General features: G+C 33.5%; 1 protein-coding gene across 1 annotated transcript; it reads left to right on the forward strand.

The window, feature by feature from the left end:
* The first annotated feature begins 14,565 nt into the window (after positions 1-14,565).
* On the forward strand, positions 14,566-16,342 carry LOC131607137 (expansin-like A2). The gene is made up of 5 exons (XM_058879167.1): positions 14,566-14,724; positions 14,810-14,919; positions 15,056-15,234; positions 15,663-15,795; positions 15,907-16,342. Exons 1-5 carry the CDS (start codon positions 14,610-14,612, stop codon positions 16,147-16,149), a joined length of 780 nt encoding a protein of 259 aa, XP_058735150.1. The 5' UTR covers positions 14,566-14,609; the 3' UTR covers positions 16,150-16,342.
* The last annotated feature ends 3,597 nt before the right edge of the window (positions 16,343-19,939 follow it).

Raw genomic sequence — 19,939 nt, forward strand, 5'->3', positions numbered from 1 at the left:
CCTATTAAGACCATGCAGTCATCGCACACGTGAAAAGCATACTGGAAATTTACTCCAATTGAACAACCCTTGTGCATTAAGTTTGAGCAATGATCCGATACAACATACACACCACGATACCATACACACACACACACACACACTTCCTATATAAGCTCTTCACATCTCACTCTCGCGGAGGAGGATTCATTTTTGCTTCTGTCAGTTTCACAAAGTCTCTTCACTCTCTCTTCTCTCCACTTTTCATCTCTCTTAACACTCACCACCATAACCACCGTAACAACCTCCTTCAACAAACTTCTCCAGTCAACAACCTTCATCATCACTCCACCACCATCAACTTTCTCTAACCACCATAACAAACTTCAACCGCCTTGAGCCACCATCAACCACCGCTCCCGTTTCGATCTTCGTCCGCATCTCTTCTTCACATCATCGTATCCTACTCCTCGCCACTGATATTAAGAACAAGATTCAAGTTCCAAAGTTTGATAACTCTGAGTTTACTTCTCAGAGTCTGATCACGCCCATAGCACGCTAGGCATTGTCATCATTCTTGAGGTCCGGAGCAAAAAACGTGAAGATCCGAAGCTTTCCGAAGATATTCGATCAAAAACTCTTCCAGGTGAGATCTAACAACTCTCAACACCATATCAACTTAAGTACATCATGCACATCCTGTATATTCATCGTTCATTATATGTACGCAAAACTCTTCCGTTCTTGAATCTTGTTGTTGCTGATTTATATGAATTTAAGGCGTGTATGCGTGTTTAGATCTTACATTTGAGTTCTGCGAATACTATGGATTACACCGATGAGTTCAGACTGCGTTTTGTTGAGATTGTTAGATGTTAGGGTTTTAAGATTCATATCGGTTATGGATTTAGAGGAAGAGTTGGTAGGAATAGAGGTCGGATTCGCACTCTATGCAAAAATCCGAGCAAGATAGGGTATGCATCTTGAATTTCTGGGCGTATTTTGGTCTCGCCGGCAATGATCACGGCTGAGGAAGACGACCGGAGTTGAGCTCCGGCGTCTGAAGTTTGTTATGTTGGTATCCTCCGTTTGCATATGTGGCGTTATGTTATTGGATCCTTTTTCCAACTTTGTTGACTTTTTTGTTTTATTATAATCATTGGGGAGTGATGTGTTAATGTATTACTGGCCCAGCTTGTTTCCTTTTGTCTTATTCAATTTAAAGAGTTTTGGACCGATTGATGCTGAACGTGGATTCAATATTATGTCACGTTTAATGGAAACCATGGTATAAAATAAACATGCATGCTGAAGTGAAAAAATATAGAATAAAGAGAAAAAGACTTGGGCCTCGTTTCGCAGTGGGCTTTGCGCCACAGTAATTTCTGCACCACCCCAGTTTTTGGCCCCAACGCCTTGCTTCATAATTTCAGTCAATATGCTAATTGCTTCTGCACCCCTGGTTGACAGTTTTTTTTTAAATGTATAGAAATTAGTTTTTTTTTCTCTCTTAATTTTGTTCTATAATGCAACTTCCATTCAAATAAAAATAATAAAAATAGTTTTTTTTTACTAATTAGAAGTTCAGGAATAATTGTTTTAATTAGACTTTAATTGGTAATTGTCTTTGAATTTTGATTGTTTCCTCCTAATAAAAATACTTAGTTTTTTTAGTTTTAATTCTTAAAAATAGTTTCAACATGATAAAAAATAAAAATACCATTGTGTTTGTAAATATTTTCTTTAATAGTCTAGAGTTTTATTTCTCTTATTTTTGTGAATACTTTTCATTTTGAGAAATGTCTAAAATACCCCTAGTTGTTAAAGTTGACTTTAGTCAACTTAAACAATTTTCTTTCTTAGTTAATTTCCTTTAGATTTTAGTTTAGATTTTAAATAGGAATTAGAATAACAATTAGGCTAGAAAATAGGTTAGTCTCCCCTCTTTCATTCTTTTTTCTTTTCAACTTTAAAACATTAACAAATAAAGATAGGAATCACATTAAGAAAGTGATAGAGAAATGAGTGGGATTCATTCCCTAATCTGTTTCTCAATCACTTAGTGGCATAGAAATGAGTGGGATTCATTCCCTAATTTGTTTCTCGGTCACTACTTAATGGGAGAGAAATGAGTGGGATTCATTCCCTAATCTGTTTCTCGAACATTAATTAATGGGATAGAAACGAGTGGGATTCATTCCCTAATCTGTTTCTTGAACATTATATAATGGGATAGAAGTGAGTGGGATTCATTCCCTAACCTGCTTCTCGATCATTATACATTTTTATGTGATTCTAATCGCAAAGTAAATCCCCTTAAAAAATACCCAACCAAAAACACTTAAAACACCTAATAAAGGCTCGAATTAAAACAAAGTGACGAAGTGGTGCGAAACCTTGTATTGGGTTTTGTTCATCATGTAGTTACATAAAAAAACACAAACCCAAGATCCTTTACTTTTGCCTTGTTAGGCACCTAAGAACAAGTTAAGTCCATTCCAAAATTAGGCGTATAAGTCTCCAAAGGTCGAGCATCGTGGATTGTGACCTTAACCGCTGTTCAACTAAAAAACACAAAACAAATGGAAACTATGGAGCCGAACTACGATCGCTCTGATTCCTGAAAGGAATACGTAGGCATTGGGTCGCGGGGCCTGAGCGAGAACACTTGTAAATAATTCCTTCTTTTCCCCGTATTTCTTTTGCATGCATTCACATTTAGATTTAGACATTAGACACCCTTTAGATAGAAACAAACATAGGTGGATACCATCGAGTATGATGGGCGTGAGGGGTGCTAGCACCTTCCCCTTGCGTAACCAAGTCCCATGCCTAAATTCTCTGGTCGAAAGACCTTGTTCTTATTCGATTTAGGTTTTCTGGTATTCCTTTCCCTTATGGGATAAATATAATAGTGGCGACTCTGATTCCATTTTTCGCAGTAGCGACACATATATGATACCTTAAGCTCGTCTCAATAGTTAATTTTTTTTTTCAAATGGAGAATCTATGGAAACTACAACAATTTGCCTATCTATTCTATATCAAAATGCTCCATATGGACACTAAAACAAAATGTGGCAGAAACATAAGCACACACTCTATTTCTAGGCAGAGTTGATGAACCTTTGCACAGATAATGAAAGATACATGGAACAAAAATGTTCTGTCTTTCTCTCATAACACAAATCGTATGAAAAAATCGCAAATCCTTCTAGCCACATGAAGTGGAACAATGAATCATCTTTATCATCAATATCCTACTTTAGAGTAATCTTAAAATCCTTAGTTTTTCAAATACCGTTTTATTATTCTGAAGTACCAATCAATTTAAATACCATTAATCTATTCCTAAGCTAAAAGCACAAAATTAAGGTACATGAACTCCCAAATCAGAAACCCCAAAATGCAGAAAATCACAAATCACAATGGTGGTCAGCAAGAGATGCATAGAGAGATGGTTTTAGAGACTTACAATGGTGGTAAGCAATTCTCGAGTAACGGACTCAGTTATGAGTTGTGAATGTGTGCAAGAGGTTTCTTTGTCGGAGAGAGTGTTCCAGTGATAAGGTTCCTTTAACTGAGACGAAGATTCAGCCGGAAGTGAAGGAGGAGACGAAGAGCTTTGCGAAGGTGGAAGGAGAAGACGAAATTCAGAGATTCAGTATTGAAATTAAGCCCCAAACGAAATTCAAGGATGGAATGGTGATTCAATATCGTGGAAGGCAGAGATTTTCATGGAGATATGCTAGGTTTATGTTTGGGGAAGAAGAATGGTATTCTGATTTTTGAAAAACGTAATAACGTGGGAATGTTTTGTTTTAAAAAATATAATTGTAAATACCCTACGAGAGCGCTTTGGTACCCAACCCTATACCAGCGCTTTTTAGATAGAAAGCGCTTTGGTAATATACCCCTTTACCAACGCTTCTAAAAGCGCTTTGGTAACCTGTCCTATAACAGCGCTTCTTTAAAGCGCTTTGGTAACCAGCCCTATACTAGCGCTTTTTAAAAGCGCTTTCGTAGGCCCCCCTTATAGCGAAACCTATAGTAGCGCTTTTTCCTAAAAGCGCTTTCGTAGGGGTGCTGCTAAAAGACAAATTTGGCGTAGTGTCCCTTATATTTAAAAAGTTCCAAAGTGATCCTTCAATTGTTCAAAAAGGTTCACGTTAGTCCTTTCTGTGACATCCGTTAGTTAAAGTCAAAATTATAGTCCAGTTGGCATATACGTGTCGCTTAGTTGGCATATTGACATCTGACGAGGACATGTTCATCACCAAATTTCTAAAAAAGTTCTGGTGTCTTTATGGTTGTTGGACAACATAACACACCACTACACCACAACACACTTGTTTGTATATTGTACACATAATATATATTTAAAATATATATTGAAATCTTGATTATTAATAAAAAGAAAATATTCAATCCAACCCATATCAAACCCAGAAACGCAAGCTTGTTCATCATTTTCCCAATACCTAAATTATATATGTTTAAATTTCAATCATTATAAACCTAAATCAATAAAAGATTATTTATTTTCAGGTTAGTTCTTTTTCTATTAATCACGATTTTGCTGTTGAACACACGTACGGATTAATTCATTTGATTTTCCGCAAATCTTCCGCTTGGTTCTATAAACCCAGATTTTCTCAAACTGATTTAGGGATGAGGATTTGATTTGCGTTTAATACAAAATACTAAATTTCTAGATTTTTCAAATGGGTTGTTGTTTCATCTTCATCAAAATTTCCAGATTCTTACCAATTTTTAGGTTTCTTTGTTTATGGGTTAAAATTTTTATAAACACAATACTAAATGATGCATAGAGAGTGGTGATTAAAAAATGAGGAAAATTTCATTGGAGTTTTATTGAAAATTTTTGGTGTTTATAGTGTGGGATTTGGGTCAACGTTGAACTGGATTTGGGGTCACTATTGAAGTCTTGTGGTTGAAGAGGTTGTTTTCATTCTTGAAAAAGATGATGATGATGACATAGATTTGTTATCCTCAGCAAAATATAAGTATTAATTAGAAATTGAAATATTTTTTATTAAAAATAACAATAACAAAATATAATATGCTTTAACGTGATATTAGAAAAAATATAATAAGCTTTAATGTGATATTAAGAAAGAATGATAGTTGGGAGAAATTATAATTATTAGTGATAATAATCAAGAGATTGTTTAGGATAAATATAAATAAAAAAATTAAATAATACGTAGAATTTAGTAATAGACACGTAGGATGCCTCCCAAACAAAAGTTAACACCGTTTGGAAAAAATGAACGGAAATGATTAACGTGGACCTTTTTGAACAATTAAAGGACCACTTTGGAACTTTTTAAAGATAAGGAATTAGAATGTACTTTGAAGTATACTTAAGGGACCAAAAAGAGTATTTTGTCTAATTTATTTTATTTTTTAATCTTAAATATTAAAAGAAGTCAAAACGGCCAAGGAATCCAACACTGGTTGAATATATACGCTTAATTTTCTTCTGAAGTTTCCTCACTTGTTGAAGTTCCCAAATTAATCTCAATTTCAAATCCCTTCTTTCCATAGTCTCTACAACATGACGAAATTTAGGAACAAAGCAAGCAACATGTTCTTTAGAATATTTTCTAGATTTTCTCATAATTTGTGAACGAGAATACTTTCTGGATTCCTTTTTCTCCAAATTCTCAGAAGCAAGAAGAATCAAGTCTTATCCTCCAAATTTTAACGCAAAAAATGATAAAACCCAGTGATGGGTGCACTTGTCTCATACCTAATAGACTAATTTCAAAGAGATTCTTACCTGCAACTCCCGTCTTCACCGAAGCCACTCAAATCCCGATTTGGTATACTTGGAGTTTGTTAAGAGTCCCACATCGGACAATATATGGCCTGAACATGCCCTTATAAGTGGGGGCAATCCTCACCCTACAAGCCGGTTTTGTATGGTGAGTTAGGCCCAACCACATTTCTTAAAATGGTATCAGAGCCTTCTTTAAGATCCGGTGGGCCACCTTCTATGGTTTCCGCTATCGGGCCACCCATTATTTATTTTCACGCTCCAGTTGTCTAGTCCTGGGCGTGAGGGGGTGTGTTAAGAGTCCCACATCGGACAATATATGGCCTGAACATGTCCTTATAAGTGGGGTCAATCCTCACCCTACAAGCCGGTTTTGTAGGATGAGTTAGGCCCAACCACATTTCTTAAAAGAATTTGCTTTAAGATTTTGTATTTGTTGTTTAAATTGTTACTTGCTCGAATTCCCCGCCCCATTTACTTATTACACTTGTATTATTGTAAAATTGATTGAAATTGTGGAAAATTAGGTTATGGTTTCGTTGGGGATGAGGGTCCGATACACTTTGTATTGTTTATTTACGGCTTTTATGCTTAGATTCGTACTTAGGAGAGGAAAATATGGTGGGTTAGAGTGTACAGCTTTGAGATTTAGTGCATTTTGAAGGAATCTGGGTTGGGGTTCGCAAGAACATTCATCGTGTTCTTGAGGACATTCATCGAATTCATTGTGTTCTCAAGAACATTCATTGTTTTCTGGACATTTATTTGTTTATGGTAGTGAGAGTTCAAAGGAAAAAAAATAGAGTGAAGAGAGTTCAGGTAACAATCTCCTTCTGAAAAATGTTAAAAGATATTAAGATATTAATTTTGTTTCTTGAAAATATTGATTCCAACATGTATTAATTTGTCTCTTGAAAAATTGTTTCTGGAAAATATTGATTCGAACATGTTGCTGATTGTATTAATTTTTTCTGCATTCTTTTGGTTTAATCAAATTTATTTATTACATGGCACACATGTGGCTTTCTTCTTGACAAAATCAGTGCCATTTGGCGCACAGTTTTGAATTTGACTAACGGATTTAATAAAAAGGACAAACATGCCACATTTTTTAAAGGTAAAAGATCTATTTGGTCTTTTTAAAAGAAAAGGGTCCAAAATAGACCCAGAGATAGAGGTAAAAGATTAAAAAAGGTATTTAGCCTATTTTTTATTTAATGCGAGATTTGAATAATTGACACATATAGCGTCTATAGTAGAGTTTGATGTCCAATGAATAGATCTTTTCAAATGTAGCATATTAATATTTAAATTTTGATTTGGAGAGAGTTGATATTTGGTGTTCTACTGTTATTTAGCAATGTAAAAAAATAACTATACGTGTGTTTGATTGGTAAAAAAAAATAAAGAAGTAGACATTACAATTCTAATTGTTTTGTGTTTGATTTAGGAAAAAATACTAATAGGTAATCTGTACATATGCACGGAAGCGGTGTTGCCGCTCTTTTTTTTTAAGTAACATACCAATATTAGTTTTGTGAAAAATATTCAGCCATTCTCAAAATTAGAGACTAGACCTAAATAAATTTTTTGTCATTCACTAAATCATGCACTAATATGAAAAGGTGATACCATAACGGTTGGGGAAAAGTTACCACAACGGTTGACCAACCATTGTGGCGTAAGGTGTGATTGTATATATGATACTTTCCACCACGGTTGTGCGACCGTTGTGAAGAACTATGTAGTGCGCTACCTATCATAACGGTTGATGTAAACAACCATTGTCATGAATATAGGGTCATGGATTCAATACCTAATTGCAACCAAAATTAAAGCGCTTAAAAAAATTACATTTCACACTGGTTATTTGTTCAAACCGTTGTGATATATGTAAGAGTTTATTATAAAATATGGGATTTCTTGTTTTTCCCTGCCCCTCACTAACCATATACAACAATTCAAATAGATTTTTAAGATAATAATCTGAAAAATTAAATTATTCTTGAAAAACAACTTAAACGATCCAATGTTTTTCGTATTATATGCATATTGTAATTCATGATTTCTTCATTAACCCATAGAATTTGATTCAACCCCAAATTCTTCAAAGTAATAATGATGAATGAATGTTTTCTAAGTCTTTCATACAAAATCTGATTTTTTTTTTCTAGTTTATTTTGCAAACATCAAGCTTTGTGTGAAAGACTCGGACTGACATTCATTTATCAACATTGTTTTGAAGAATTTATGATATTGAATCAAATTCTATAGGCTAAAGAGGAAATTATGATCTACAAAATGCATGCAATTCGAAAAAAATATTGGATCGTCAAAGTTGATTTTCAAGAAAAAATTTAATTTTTCTGATGATTATCTCAAAAATCTATTTAAATGAATGCAAGTTCAACGAGGGGTTAGTGAAAAAAGAAATCACATATGATATAACAAATTCACTAACAAAAACATCAATTAATTAACATGGATTGAGAGAACTTGATAACTAATCGTTCCTGAAAACTATGAAGAGGATAAAGTAGAAGGAAGAGTAAAAAACATGTGTTCACTACGAGAATATTATATGAGAGACTCATAATATTTCCACAGCAAACACAAATTCTCAACTGTCTTAGATCCTTGCTCACACACCAGCTGCACACTAATAAGTAAAGAACCATAACCACTTTTTAACTACACATGAAAAACCATTTATTAACAAACAACAAAAAACAACATCAACAACATACAATAACATTTATCAACAACATACATAACTTTAATTGAAAAAATGATTGTCTCATTTAAATACATGTCATGCACAATGAAAGGATGATAAAACTAAGGAGTAAGCTGGAAAGGCTCGGCACGCCTTAGCCACTTCTTTAGAAGCCTTTTTCGAACATTCCTCCCTTCAGCAAGAGAAGCCTTCAACCTCGTTATCTAAGCAGTCAAAGTAGATGGAGGATCGTACCGATCTACCTCTTTGTGCAAAAAATTAACAGGCTCGACTTTTGCTCACAACAAGGTCAAATCGTCTCAGCTTCAGATTTCTCCGCTCAAGGGCCTCGCATTTCTCCTTCAACTCGTCATGCTCCCTATAATGGTGGTCAAAGCCCAGTATGCCATCCTAGATAGCAGTTACCATAGAAATCTCAGTCCGACCCTGAACAAAGTACATGAAACGTCTGCAAAAAGACCCCATTTGTCGGTTGCAATTAAGCTCCAAACAAAAGCTAATTCCCCATTAAATAATAATAAAAATGTAAACCAACCACAGACTTATACTTTGGGTTTCAGAAAATATTTTTTTTAACAAAATATAACTTTAAAAAGTTAGATAAATGTAATTGTTTAATTTTATTAGCATGTTATTATTTATTTTTATTTACTCAATATTTACATTAGTTAAAATAAATTAACATACATTATTTTTTTTAATCATTTTAATTTTTTAGTTTTTTAGTATGAATAATAAATAATTCATTTATTACTTTGATATTTAATTATTTAATATACATGGTTATTATTATTATTGAAATAAAATAAAATCATTAAAATGCATAAAATAAATGAAAAACTTTAAAAAAAATGCTATAGGAAGGCTCGTGAGTTCAATTAGCAAGTGCATGCTATAGGAATGATATTTTTTTGGAGAAATTACCCACCCCATTTGTAGTTTTTACGATTTTAACAAAGCTCTTTTGTTATATCTTTCGTAAATTTTAATTGGTTTGTAATTTCTTTTGTGTCGGTGTTTTTTTACCCGACGTCTGTGTAATCAGATTTTGAGAACCCTTAATTCTCTTATTAATATATCTTGCTTACAAAAAAAAAAACAAGTGCATGTATATTTTAAAGGATCTTTCAATGGGTCAATATATATGTATGTGTGTGTTTTAAATATATATATATATATATATATATATATATATATATATATATATATATATATATATATATATATATATATATATATATATATATATTAAAAAGATGGTAATTTAATATTAGATGGGAAAATATACTATTTTGGTTAATAAATTGAAAAAAGATAGAAGTATAGTACAAAAATTCTCCAATTGGTGCATTCCTTTTAGATATCATACATGCAGGACGACCTTACATAGAATGCCTAATGCACATAATTTTTAGGGATGACAACGGGTAGGGCCGTGTGCGGGTTTCACACTACTTAAACTCGCACCCAAAATTACCACTTGAATCTGAACTCAAAGATTATTCGAGTGACAAAATAACACTCACGCCCACATCCACTGGGTTCGGATTTTTCCATCAAACCCGAATCCGCAACAAAATACATAAAATATACTTTTCCTACAACTTTCCAATATATATATATATATATATATATATATATATATATATATATATATATATATATATAAGCGGGTGTAATTTCGGCTGCGTGTTTCGCACTACCCAAATTCGCACCCGAATCCAAACTCAAACCCAGTCAACTCAGATTTTCACACGTTGACTCGGGTTCTGGTGAACCCTGCAAATTTGGGTCTGCCTGCCATCCCTAATAATCTCCCAACTACGCTTTAAATTTCTCACCCTTTACTTTAAAATTCACCATATAATCTCTAATATTCATTAAAAACTAGCTACCTTCAAACCTTATAAATAACTCTTTTATTCTTTTCATTTTTCCCATAATTTCTTCATATTTTTTCTCTCCTTACTTTTACATTTAATCTTACTCAACATTTAAAATTTGATATTTGTCAATAATGTCTTTGTTATGGATGAAGAAAAAAGTGTAAATATTGAATAATTTGTTAGTATCCAAAAGGGGAAAAGGAATCACGCAAACTCTGGATGGATGTGATTAGTGGCAATCGACAACCGAAGAACGAAAAGGCACTTAAATTCATAGCACCAAAAATAGTCAATGGAGTTGTTGAGGTTGTCATCGAAGAAGAGGATATTGTTAATGAGGTAAACTTCTGGGATACTATAATTATGTATGTTCTAGGAGGAGGCCTCAGTATGAATGTTGTTAAGCAATTCATGGTAAAACACTGGAATTTCGCAAAACTAACTGACATGTATTACAACAATGATGGGTATTTTGTGCTGAGATTCTATTCATATCAAGAGAGGGATGCATTATTGAGGAATGGGCCCATATACGATTCGAAACATGCATATGTTGTTAACCGAATGGAAACCAAACTTTAATTTGAAGAAAGATATGCTAAGAACCATTCCAATATGGATTAAGCTTCCAATATGCTGAGAAAGATATTGCTAAGAACCACAAGCCTGGGGAAGCTTGAAAGTGTACTTGGTACACCACTGATGACAAACGAATGCACTGCTAACATGTATCGAATAACGTATGAAAGGATCCTGGCTGAAATAGTTATCACGCAAGAGCTAGTGAAGGAAATCACGATCACAGATAAAAAAGAACATATGCAACAGCCGGTGGAGTATGAGTGGAGACCTCCCTATTGCACTAAGTGTCAAAAATTAAAGGCACATATGTGGAGAAAAGCCAAAACAAATGGTCAAGAAAAATTGTTTTTTTTTCTTCCTTTTAAGATATATTCAAATTTATACTTCATGTTCATGGATACGTTGCTCTTGAAAATATTACACTTTCATATTTGAAGCATGCGATATTTGGACAAGTTATAAATGTTACTTCATATAGTATTCATTAAAAAAATTTCCTAACTCTTGTAGAAAGATGGAGACCACAAACACGTACATTTCATCATCTAATATGAGATTGAACAATAACTTTGATAGATGTACAAATGTTATTTGGTTTACGTGTAGATGGTAAGACAATGAATGGTCAATCGAATCAAACATGACACTTTACCAAATAAGTATTGGGAGCAAAGTTAAACACTAGTGATAATAGAAGTCAAGTTAGCTTAAATCACTACAAGACAATCTTCACATAGACAAGATGTTAAGAGTCCCACATCGGATAATATATATCCTGAACATGTGCTTATAAGTGGAAGAAATCCTCACCTTACCAGCCGTTTTTGTAGGGATGATTTAAGCTCAACCACATTTCTTAACATAGTATCAGAGCCTCGTTTATTGGGTCACCCACCATTTGCCCTGAATATGTCCTTATAAGTGGGAGAAATCCTCACCCTACCAGATATAGATAAACTAGGTAGATATAGTTGATATTTGCTTGTTTGATGCCAGCTTTACAGAGACAGGTGCAAAGTCGCGTGTGAAAATATGAATACATTAACTGAATGCAATGTCTTGATCCAAACACGGGGATAGTTATTATTGCAAAAATATAGCACCAATAAATTAAAATTCATATGTGTATTTGCGACCAAATAACTATAAAACTTATTATACACTATATTAAAATTTTAAATATATTTATAATAATTTTCACAAATTTTTATGATTTAACATTTTTATGTTAGGTGATGCGCACACAAGATGAAATAAGATAAAACTATGTCATATAATGCTATGGCATATTAATTGTTTATAGATCAAATAAAATCAAACGATGCAAGTCTTCTTCACTTAAGTACTTCTTATTTTCTTATTTAAATTCAAATTAAATACACTAACATAGTAATTTTATGTACTATTTTATTTGAAGGTCTTATCTTGGTATTATACAACACTGTCTATAGGATATGGTAATTTGGAGTGCAAACATTTCACTGATCTGTTTCTGAGTTGCAGAAATACATCAAGTTAATCGATGCAAAGTTCAGCTTTGTATGAATCAAGACATTACCAGATCTACAAAGGTGTTTCAAAGAACAACATGAAATTATTATGTCGGATGCTTAAAAAGCATAAAGTTGGAAGGATGTTGAAGAAAATAAAGAATGGAATAATATATGAGTTGACATAAATTTATTGCAAAATCTTATCTATGTGTCGATAAACTATTAGTTGACCCATGCGAACAACCATCTTCATCATGGCATTATGCAACTAAACTTCTAACACACCCAACCACACACATACTTCAAATTCCCGACACAACCCACTTACACCAATAAACTCCAGCTATGTTAAATAACCCCCAACTCCAATACATTCAAACTACCTAACAACAACAAAATTTTAACCCCCAATTTTCACAACAAAAATCACACACTAGCACCCCTTAATTCATAGTGATGCATATATAAACACTTTAATCCAACTACAACTTCTTAACATCTTAACAATAAATTTTATCTTATCAAACATAACCATTCATCCCAACTTCTCCCCTAAATTCATCCCCACAAACAAACTTCTATTATCCCACACCATTGAAACAACAAACCCAAGTACAACAAAATCGCGATATCAATTCACATCGGGCAACAAATTAGATTTTAAAAAGCAAAGAGTTTACATAGTTTACGTGTGCACAGTCAATATGTCAAATTAACATACAGAATGTGTACACGTTAAATAATTTGGGAGAAATTTTGTTGAATGAGGGAGTTCATCTCGGCCACTACAAACTATAGAAAATCAATGAGTACCTCGTCAAAGTGGAACTAGGGGTTCCTACAATACCAACAACCACTTTACTTTTCTTTCTTCTAATTTTGTAATCAATTATTTAAATTTATTTATAGTTAATTTTTTAAAATATTAGGAACTGAAATAAATTTTGCAAATTTTAGTATATTAAATTGATAAAAATGTTAGACAATTAATTTATATCTAAATTAATTAACTTTCATAGTAAATTTATTAATAACTTAAATAATAAATGATTTAATAAATATTATATATAACATTAAACCATAAAAAAGCCACCAATTAAATTGATGGTTGCATTAAACACTTAAAGAGGCGCCAATTGTATTATAAAACCCATGGAATTTTAAAAACAGAGATAAAAGTGAAGCAATTTGGTTTTTTTTGGAGAATGTGAGTAGTTTAGTATTATTATTTGTTTTTTTTTAGAAAAGTGAGTTATTGAGAGGAAAAATCTAGATATCATTTCATAATTATTTTATAAATTAAAAAAAGTAATATTGAGGTTCAGCAACCTTAATATTTATTATTAAAATTTGTAACATAATGAAAATAACATGATTTTTGAAAAATAAAATATTTCAAAAATAATTTTTTTATGAAAATTTATTTAAAATATTTTTTAAATTTAAATATGATTTATTAAAATGTATTTATTTTTTAAAATAAAAATAAAAGAATAAAATACATAAAATCATATTTTATGAGAAACTATTTAAATTTAAAAAAATTAATTGTGAAAGAAAGCCCATAAAAGAAGCTGTAACATACGGGCTATTTTTTTATAAGAAAGTGATTTAATAATACTGTAATACTAATATTTTTAGTATTATAAAAATGTTAATTTTATAAAACTCTAGTCTATATGCTTTACTTAGATAATACACAAAACTATAAATAGATATTTTTTATTAGGTAAAAGAAATGAAAGCGGAAAGAAACATCCAAAAAACAAGAGAAACACGTCATAATCAATGCCAGATTTTACAACTAAAAAATGCACTAAAGTCTAGAAAATGCGTTCCAATCCCTTACGGACACATACTCTAAGCTTAAAAAGTAACGCAAAAAGTACTAGCACACAGCTAAGTCGGTGAAACTCAACTCCAAAAAACCTGACCCCAACGCTGTTGGTTTCTTTCTGTATCCGCGTTCATAGTGCTGCTGGTGACTCACCAAATGCGTGTCCCTTTCACGCATTCTTATCCATCAATTATAAAAACCCTTTTTACTATTACTCTTTTTATTCTCTATATATAAATCACTTACCCTCTTCTCATTTCATAAAATCACTTTCATTAATCATTAATCATACATGGCTTTCTTTCTCTACTTCTTCGTTCTCTTTCTCGCTTCTTCTGCTTCTGCTTGCGATCGTTGCTTACACCAATCTAAAGCTTCCTATTTCTCCAAAGCTTCTTCCCTTTCATGTAGCAATCATTCATTCATTATTTCTTTCAATTTTCATCTCATAGAATTATTTTATTAATAATTGATTTTTTTTTCAATATGCAGCTGGAGCATGTGGTTATGGCTCTTTAGCACTTGACGTTAGTCATGGCCAGCTTGCCGCTGGCGTTTCTTCACTTTTCTCTAATGGAGCTGGTTGCGGTGCTTGTTTTCAGGTTTGTACACCAATCACTATCAACATCTTCGCCAATAACACAACGAATTTATCAGATGTTACCATTCGATAAATTCGCAGTGTTTTTGGACGGTGTGAAGAATATTTTGTTAATTTTTATGAAATTTTTTATACAGGTAAGATGCAAGAACCAAGCTATATGCACAAAAGAAGGTACAAAAGTGGTATTAACGGATCTAAACCACAACAATCAAACTGATTTTGTTCTAAGCAGTAGAGCTTTCACTGCCATGGCTCAAAAGGGTAAGAGCCAACAAATTTTGAAGCTTGGCATTGTTGACATTGAATATAAGAGGTAACACTCTTAAACTAAACCACTTTTTTTTTTTCTAGCTTTACTTTAGCAATAAGTTGTTTGTAGATAAGTTTTGAACTTTTTCCTTTTCTTGATCTAACTTTTGTTTTTTTCAACATTCTTGTTATGCCAGCAATTCTAGTAGGCCCCACTTCCCACCTAGCTACTTGACACTATCACTGGCCCACCTTTGAAAAAAAAGAACACCTATTTTTTCTTCAATTATTATATGAAATTATGAATCCCTAAGAAAAATTATGTTGCGCATTGATAATAGTAACGGTCTAATTTGTACAAAATATAATATAATGTCAGATATTTTTTTTGTCTCTGCACAAAATTCATGATCATGTATTTATTTTTTTATCAATTATTTATGTTTGATGAAACAAACACTGATACATCCCATGTGGATTTCAATGGTGCAGAGTACCTTGTGACTATAAAAAACAGAATTTAGCTGTTCGTGTTGAAGAATCAAGCAAAATACCAGATTATTTAGCAATTAAATTTTTGTATCAAGGTGGCCAAACAGAGATAGTAGGTGCTGATGTAGCACAGGTATATATTTATATATACTATATAGTATATGTTACATTAATGTATGATAAAAAAATTCATCAAAAAAATAATAATTAACCATTGATATTGTGGCTTAATGATTACTATTAGGTTGGATCTTCTCAGTGGAATTTTTTGAGTAGAAACCATGGTGCAGTATGGGACACAAGTAGGGTTCCACAAGGGGCATTACAATTAAGGTTTGTGGTTACATCAGGGTATGATGGAAAATGGATTTGGGCAAAGAAGGTTTTACCAGCTGATTGGAAAAATGGGGTGATATATGATACTGATGTTCAGATTACAGAAATTGCACTAGAGGGTTGCGGAACATGTGATGATGGAACATGGTGATAATTTAGGATATGTTACTGAAGTCCTGAATTAATTAACCTACATAACATATACATATTGATTTTTTTTGTTTTAGGTGGCTTTAATTTTATTTACACTGTAGTATAGGCTTAGAAACCGACTTTATGTAATACTCAGAAATTATATACATGGAGTTGTTGGATAAAATTAAAGTATGTTGTCTCATTTGTAACTACTCGACTTTATTGGCATTATGACTTTTGTTTTTCTTTTTTTTAAAGCAAGGATTAAATATTACGGAGCACTAGGAGTACTCATCTCAAATACAAACAAAAGTCAGGATTACCTTGAAAGAAAAATTACCTATCAAATGAAGATTCCTTACAAAATTCATAAAATTAATTTTACTGCTTATTCCTAAATATCACTGCATTGTTGAGAATCAAGTGCGAGTGTGGATAATAGTCCCACATTGGAAATGTGTGTGGTGACTTGAGCATATATAAGTGGGAGAACCCACTCACCTATCACCTTAAGGTTTTAGGTGGAGAAGTGGTGTCTCTCCCACAAAGGTGTGTTGCTCAAAGGAATGTCCCAAGGAATTAACAATGCTCCCGACTCGACCCTCCCCCGATGTTGCGCTAACAATGGTATCAGAGCCTTTGGTTCAAGAAAAAGGGACCGGCTAAAACTTGTAGTTGAAAGTCAACGGATACATGTAGTTGAAGAGAATCAACGGATACATGTAGTTGAAGTCAACGGATACAAGTGTATGTGGAAGAGGAGCTTCCACATGAGGGGGAGCATTGTGTAAGACTCACACTTGAGGGGGAGTGTTGAGAATCAAGTGTGAGTGTGGATAATAGTCCCACATTGGAAATGTGTGTGGTGACTTGAGCATATATAAGTGGGAGAACCCACTCACCTATCACCTTAAGGTTTTAGGTGGAGAAGTGGTGTCTCTCCCACAAAGGTGTGTTGCTCAAAGGAATGTCCCAAGGAATTAACAATGCTCCCGACTCGACCCTCCCCCGATGTTGCGCTAACAATTTTTTTTTCTGCAGAGCTTCTCTCTGCCCACAAACTGTGGAAATTCTGTTATTCACTTGCAACTGCAACTTCTGTGAATACAAGATAATGACTTGATTACAAATAATGAGGGTTACTCCCTATTTATAGATTTAGGTTAGCCTTCTCTCTAAGCCAAAGCCCAAAACTATAAAAGCCCAAAATACCTATTTTGGAACTAAATCAAATCTAATCTATTTTAAATCTAAATCAAATCTATCTAAATTTAAAACAAACTTATGTGTAACAAACTGTTACACACTTCGACACACCTTGTGTTCGAGTAACAACCTGCCTCGACACAAGGAATTACAAATTAACACACCACCTAATTCATTGTGTCTAAGCTATCCACATTCATCATAGCTCTTAGTCTCACTACGCCAAATTTAATTTTTAACAGCACCCCTACTAAAGCGCTTCTGGTAAAAAGCGCTCTTATAGGTTGCACTAAAAACAAAATAAAAAAACACGCTAAAAAAGCGCTCTTAAAGGGGGGGGTATGAGAGCGCTTCTGAAAAGCGCTGTGGTAGGGGGGGTGTATGAGAGCGCTTTTGAAAAGCGCTTTGGTAAGGGGGGGGGGGGTATGAGAGCGCTTTTGAAAAGCGCTTTGGTAAGGTGGGGTATGAGAGCGCTTTTCAAAGCGCTGCTATAGGGGGGTTTAATGAGAGCGCTTTTTGCTAAAAAGCGCTGGTATAGACCAGGCTATGAGAGCGCTTTTCTGAAGCGCTTTAGTAGCCTTTATTAGTAAAAATTAAAAACAAAAACACGCTTTCACTTTCTCACTTTCTCACTTTCTCACAGTACTGTTTCTCACTTTCTCTGCAACCGAAAAACCCTCCCTCCGTCGCCAGCCACAGCCACCACCGTTCGTCCCTCCGTCGCCAGCCACCACCGTTCGTCCCTCCGTCGCCAGCCACCACGTTCGTCCCTCCGTCGCCAGCCACCACCGTCGTTCTCTCCTCCGTCTGACTGTGCAAGGTAATATGATTTATGGGTTTAGTTTTAAGGGTTTCAACTAAGGGTTGCATTGCAATTTGAGAATGAAGCATATTACATGTTTGATTAAATGTCTTTAGAGTGTTATATATTTTGAAGTTTTGTTAAGTTTTTATTGTTCTCTCTTAAATCTTTGTGTCTTAAAGATTCATCATGTATTAGAATATTCTAAACATAGTTAGACACTTAACCGGTTTAATTTGGTTGATGTAAAAGGGAATTGAAGATTCAGTTCCGGTTTTGATTTTGATTTTGAGTTTAGTTTAATTTAAATAGCTATGGCAATTGAAGATTTAGTTCCGGTTTTAACAAATTCTGATTCTGTTGAGCAGGAAAAAGTGCTTCCTTTAACTGATAGTATGATGGAAAGGGGTTTAGGGATATTTGGTTGGTTAGAATTTGTGCAGTGCATTCTTGTTTCATTTGCAATGTTCTTTGAAGTTCTATTAAGGTTCTCTCATCCTGTGTGATCTTTATTAAGTTTAGAGATTGTTTAAATCAGCCCCTGTACTGTGTGTTCTTTATTAAGTTTAGAGGTTTGAATCTTGGGACCGGATCGATTGCACTTTAGGATTTTTAGCACCGGTTAACTACGTGTTCAGGTTTTTCTTTAATAGTTGGACTGTGAATTCTGTTTCTGCTGATGTTTTGGATTTCTATAAAAAGGATTTCTTTCAAATGGTGCAATATATAGTAATTTTTCCTCTTTTTTTCGCCACCTGTAAGCTATATGATTATGGTATTTGTATTTTACCTTGCCCATATCTTCGTTATTATCAAGGTTATGTTAAATTAAGAAATAGTTTGGTGATAAGAATTTTGCATTATCATTATTATTTTACTATGCAACTATGCTTAATTTTATGTTTCAAAAGGAGAAAACTAGTAACACGAACTTCAGAATTTCATGTAAAAGGAATGTAAATGACCTTAACTGTGTGTTCTTTATTAAGTTTATAAAATGGTCTTGGACTTTATAATTTTAATTTTAATCATATTATTTAACTGCATCGTGTGTGTGTGTTTAATTTTACAGTTACTTTGAAGTCTCTGGTTTCTACTTGTACAACGCCGATTCAAACCTACCCATCTCCCACATCAAGTCTAACTAAGGTTACTATCCCTTTCTTCTTGCTTATAGTTTGTTATTTTCTGCTTATAGTTTATTGTTTATGGTTCTATTTAATATCAATTTAGTGTCTCTCAACCAGTTTTTTGGTTTGTGGACTTATATTAATTACCTTGAAATAAGGTAATGTCTTCTTTAAGAAATCGGGTATTCTGATTAGGTATTCTGATTAGGTATTCTATTATGATGATAGCTATTTATTATCTTGACAGAATTCCTTAGTACCTGATAGAGAAACCAAGAAGCATTTGTTTAGCTTAATTAAGTCATGGATAAGACATGGATGAGATCAAACCGATTGTCGAAAGAGTACGAGAAAGGGGTATGGGAATTCGTTGAGTTTGCGGTTAAGCACTCCGAAGACCCGCTTCGAATGCCGTGTCCTTGCTTGGGTTGCTGTTATGGGGATAAGGTTGACGGGAAACAGTTGGGATCCCATTTACTACGGTTTGGAATTGATAGAAGTTATACATGTTGGACAATGCATGGTGAGAAAAGGAACGGGAATGCTGGGTCGAGTTGTAATAGGAAGTATGCTTCAAACGACGATTGCACAGACACATACGATTGCGATCGAGTCGAAGAGATTGCAGAAGCGCTTGAAGAAGATCTTGCGGATTGTCCCAAAATGTT

The sequence above is a fragment of the Vicia villosa genome, linkage group LG5 (assembly GCF_029867415.1).
Source record: "Vicia villosa cultivar HV-30 ecotype Madison, WI linkage group LG5, Vvil1.0, whole genome shotgun sequence".
Classification (NCBI taxonomy): domain Eukaryota; kingdom Viridiplantae; phylum Streptophyta; class Magnoliopsida; order Fabales; family Fabaceae; genus Vicia; species Vicia villosa.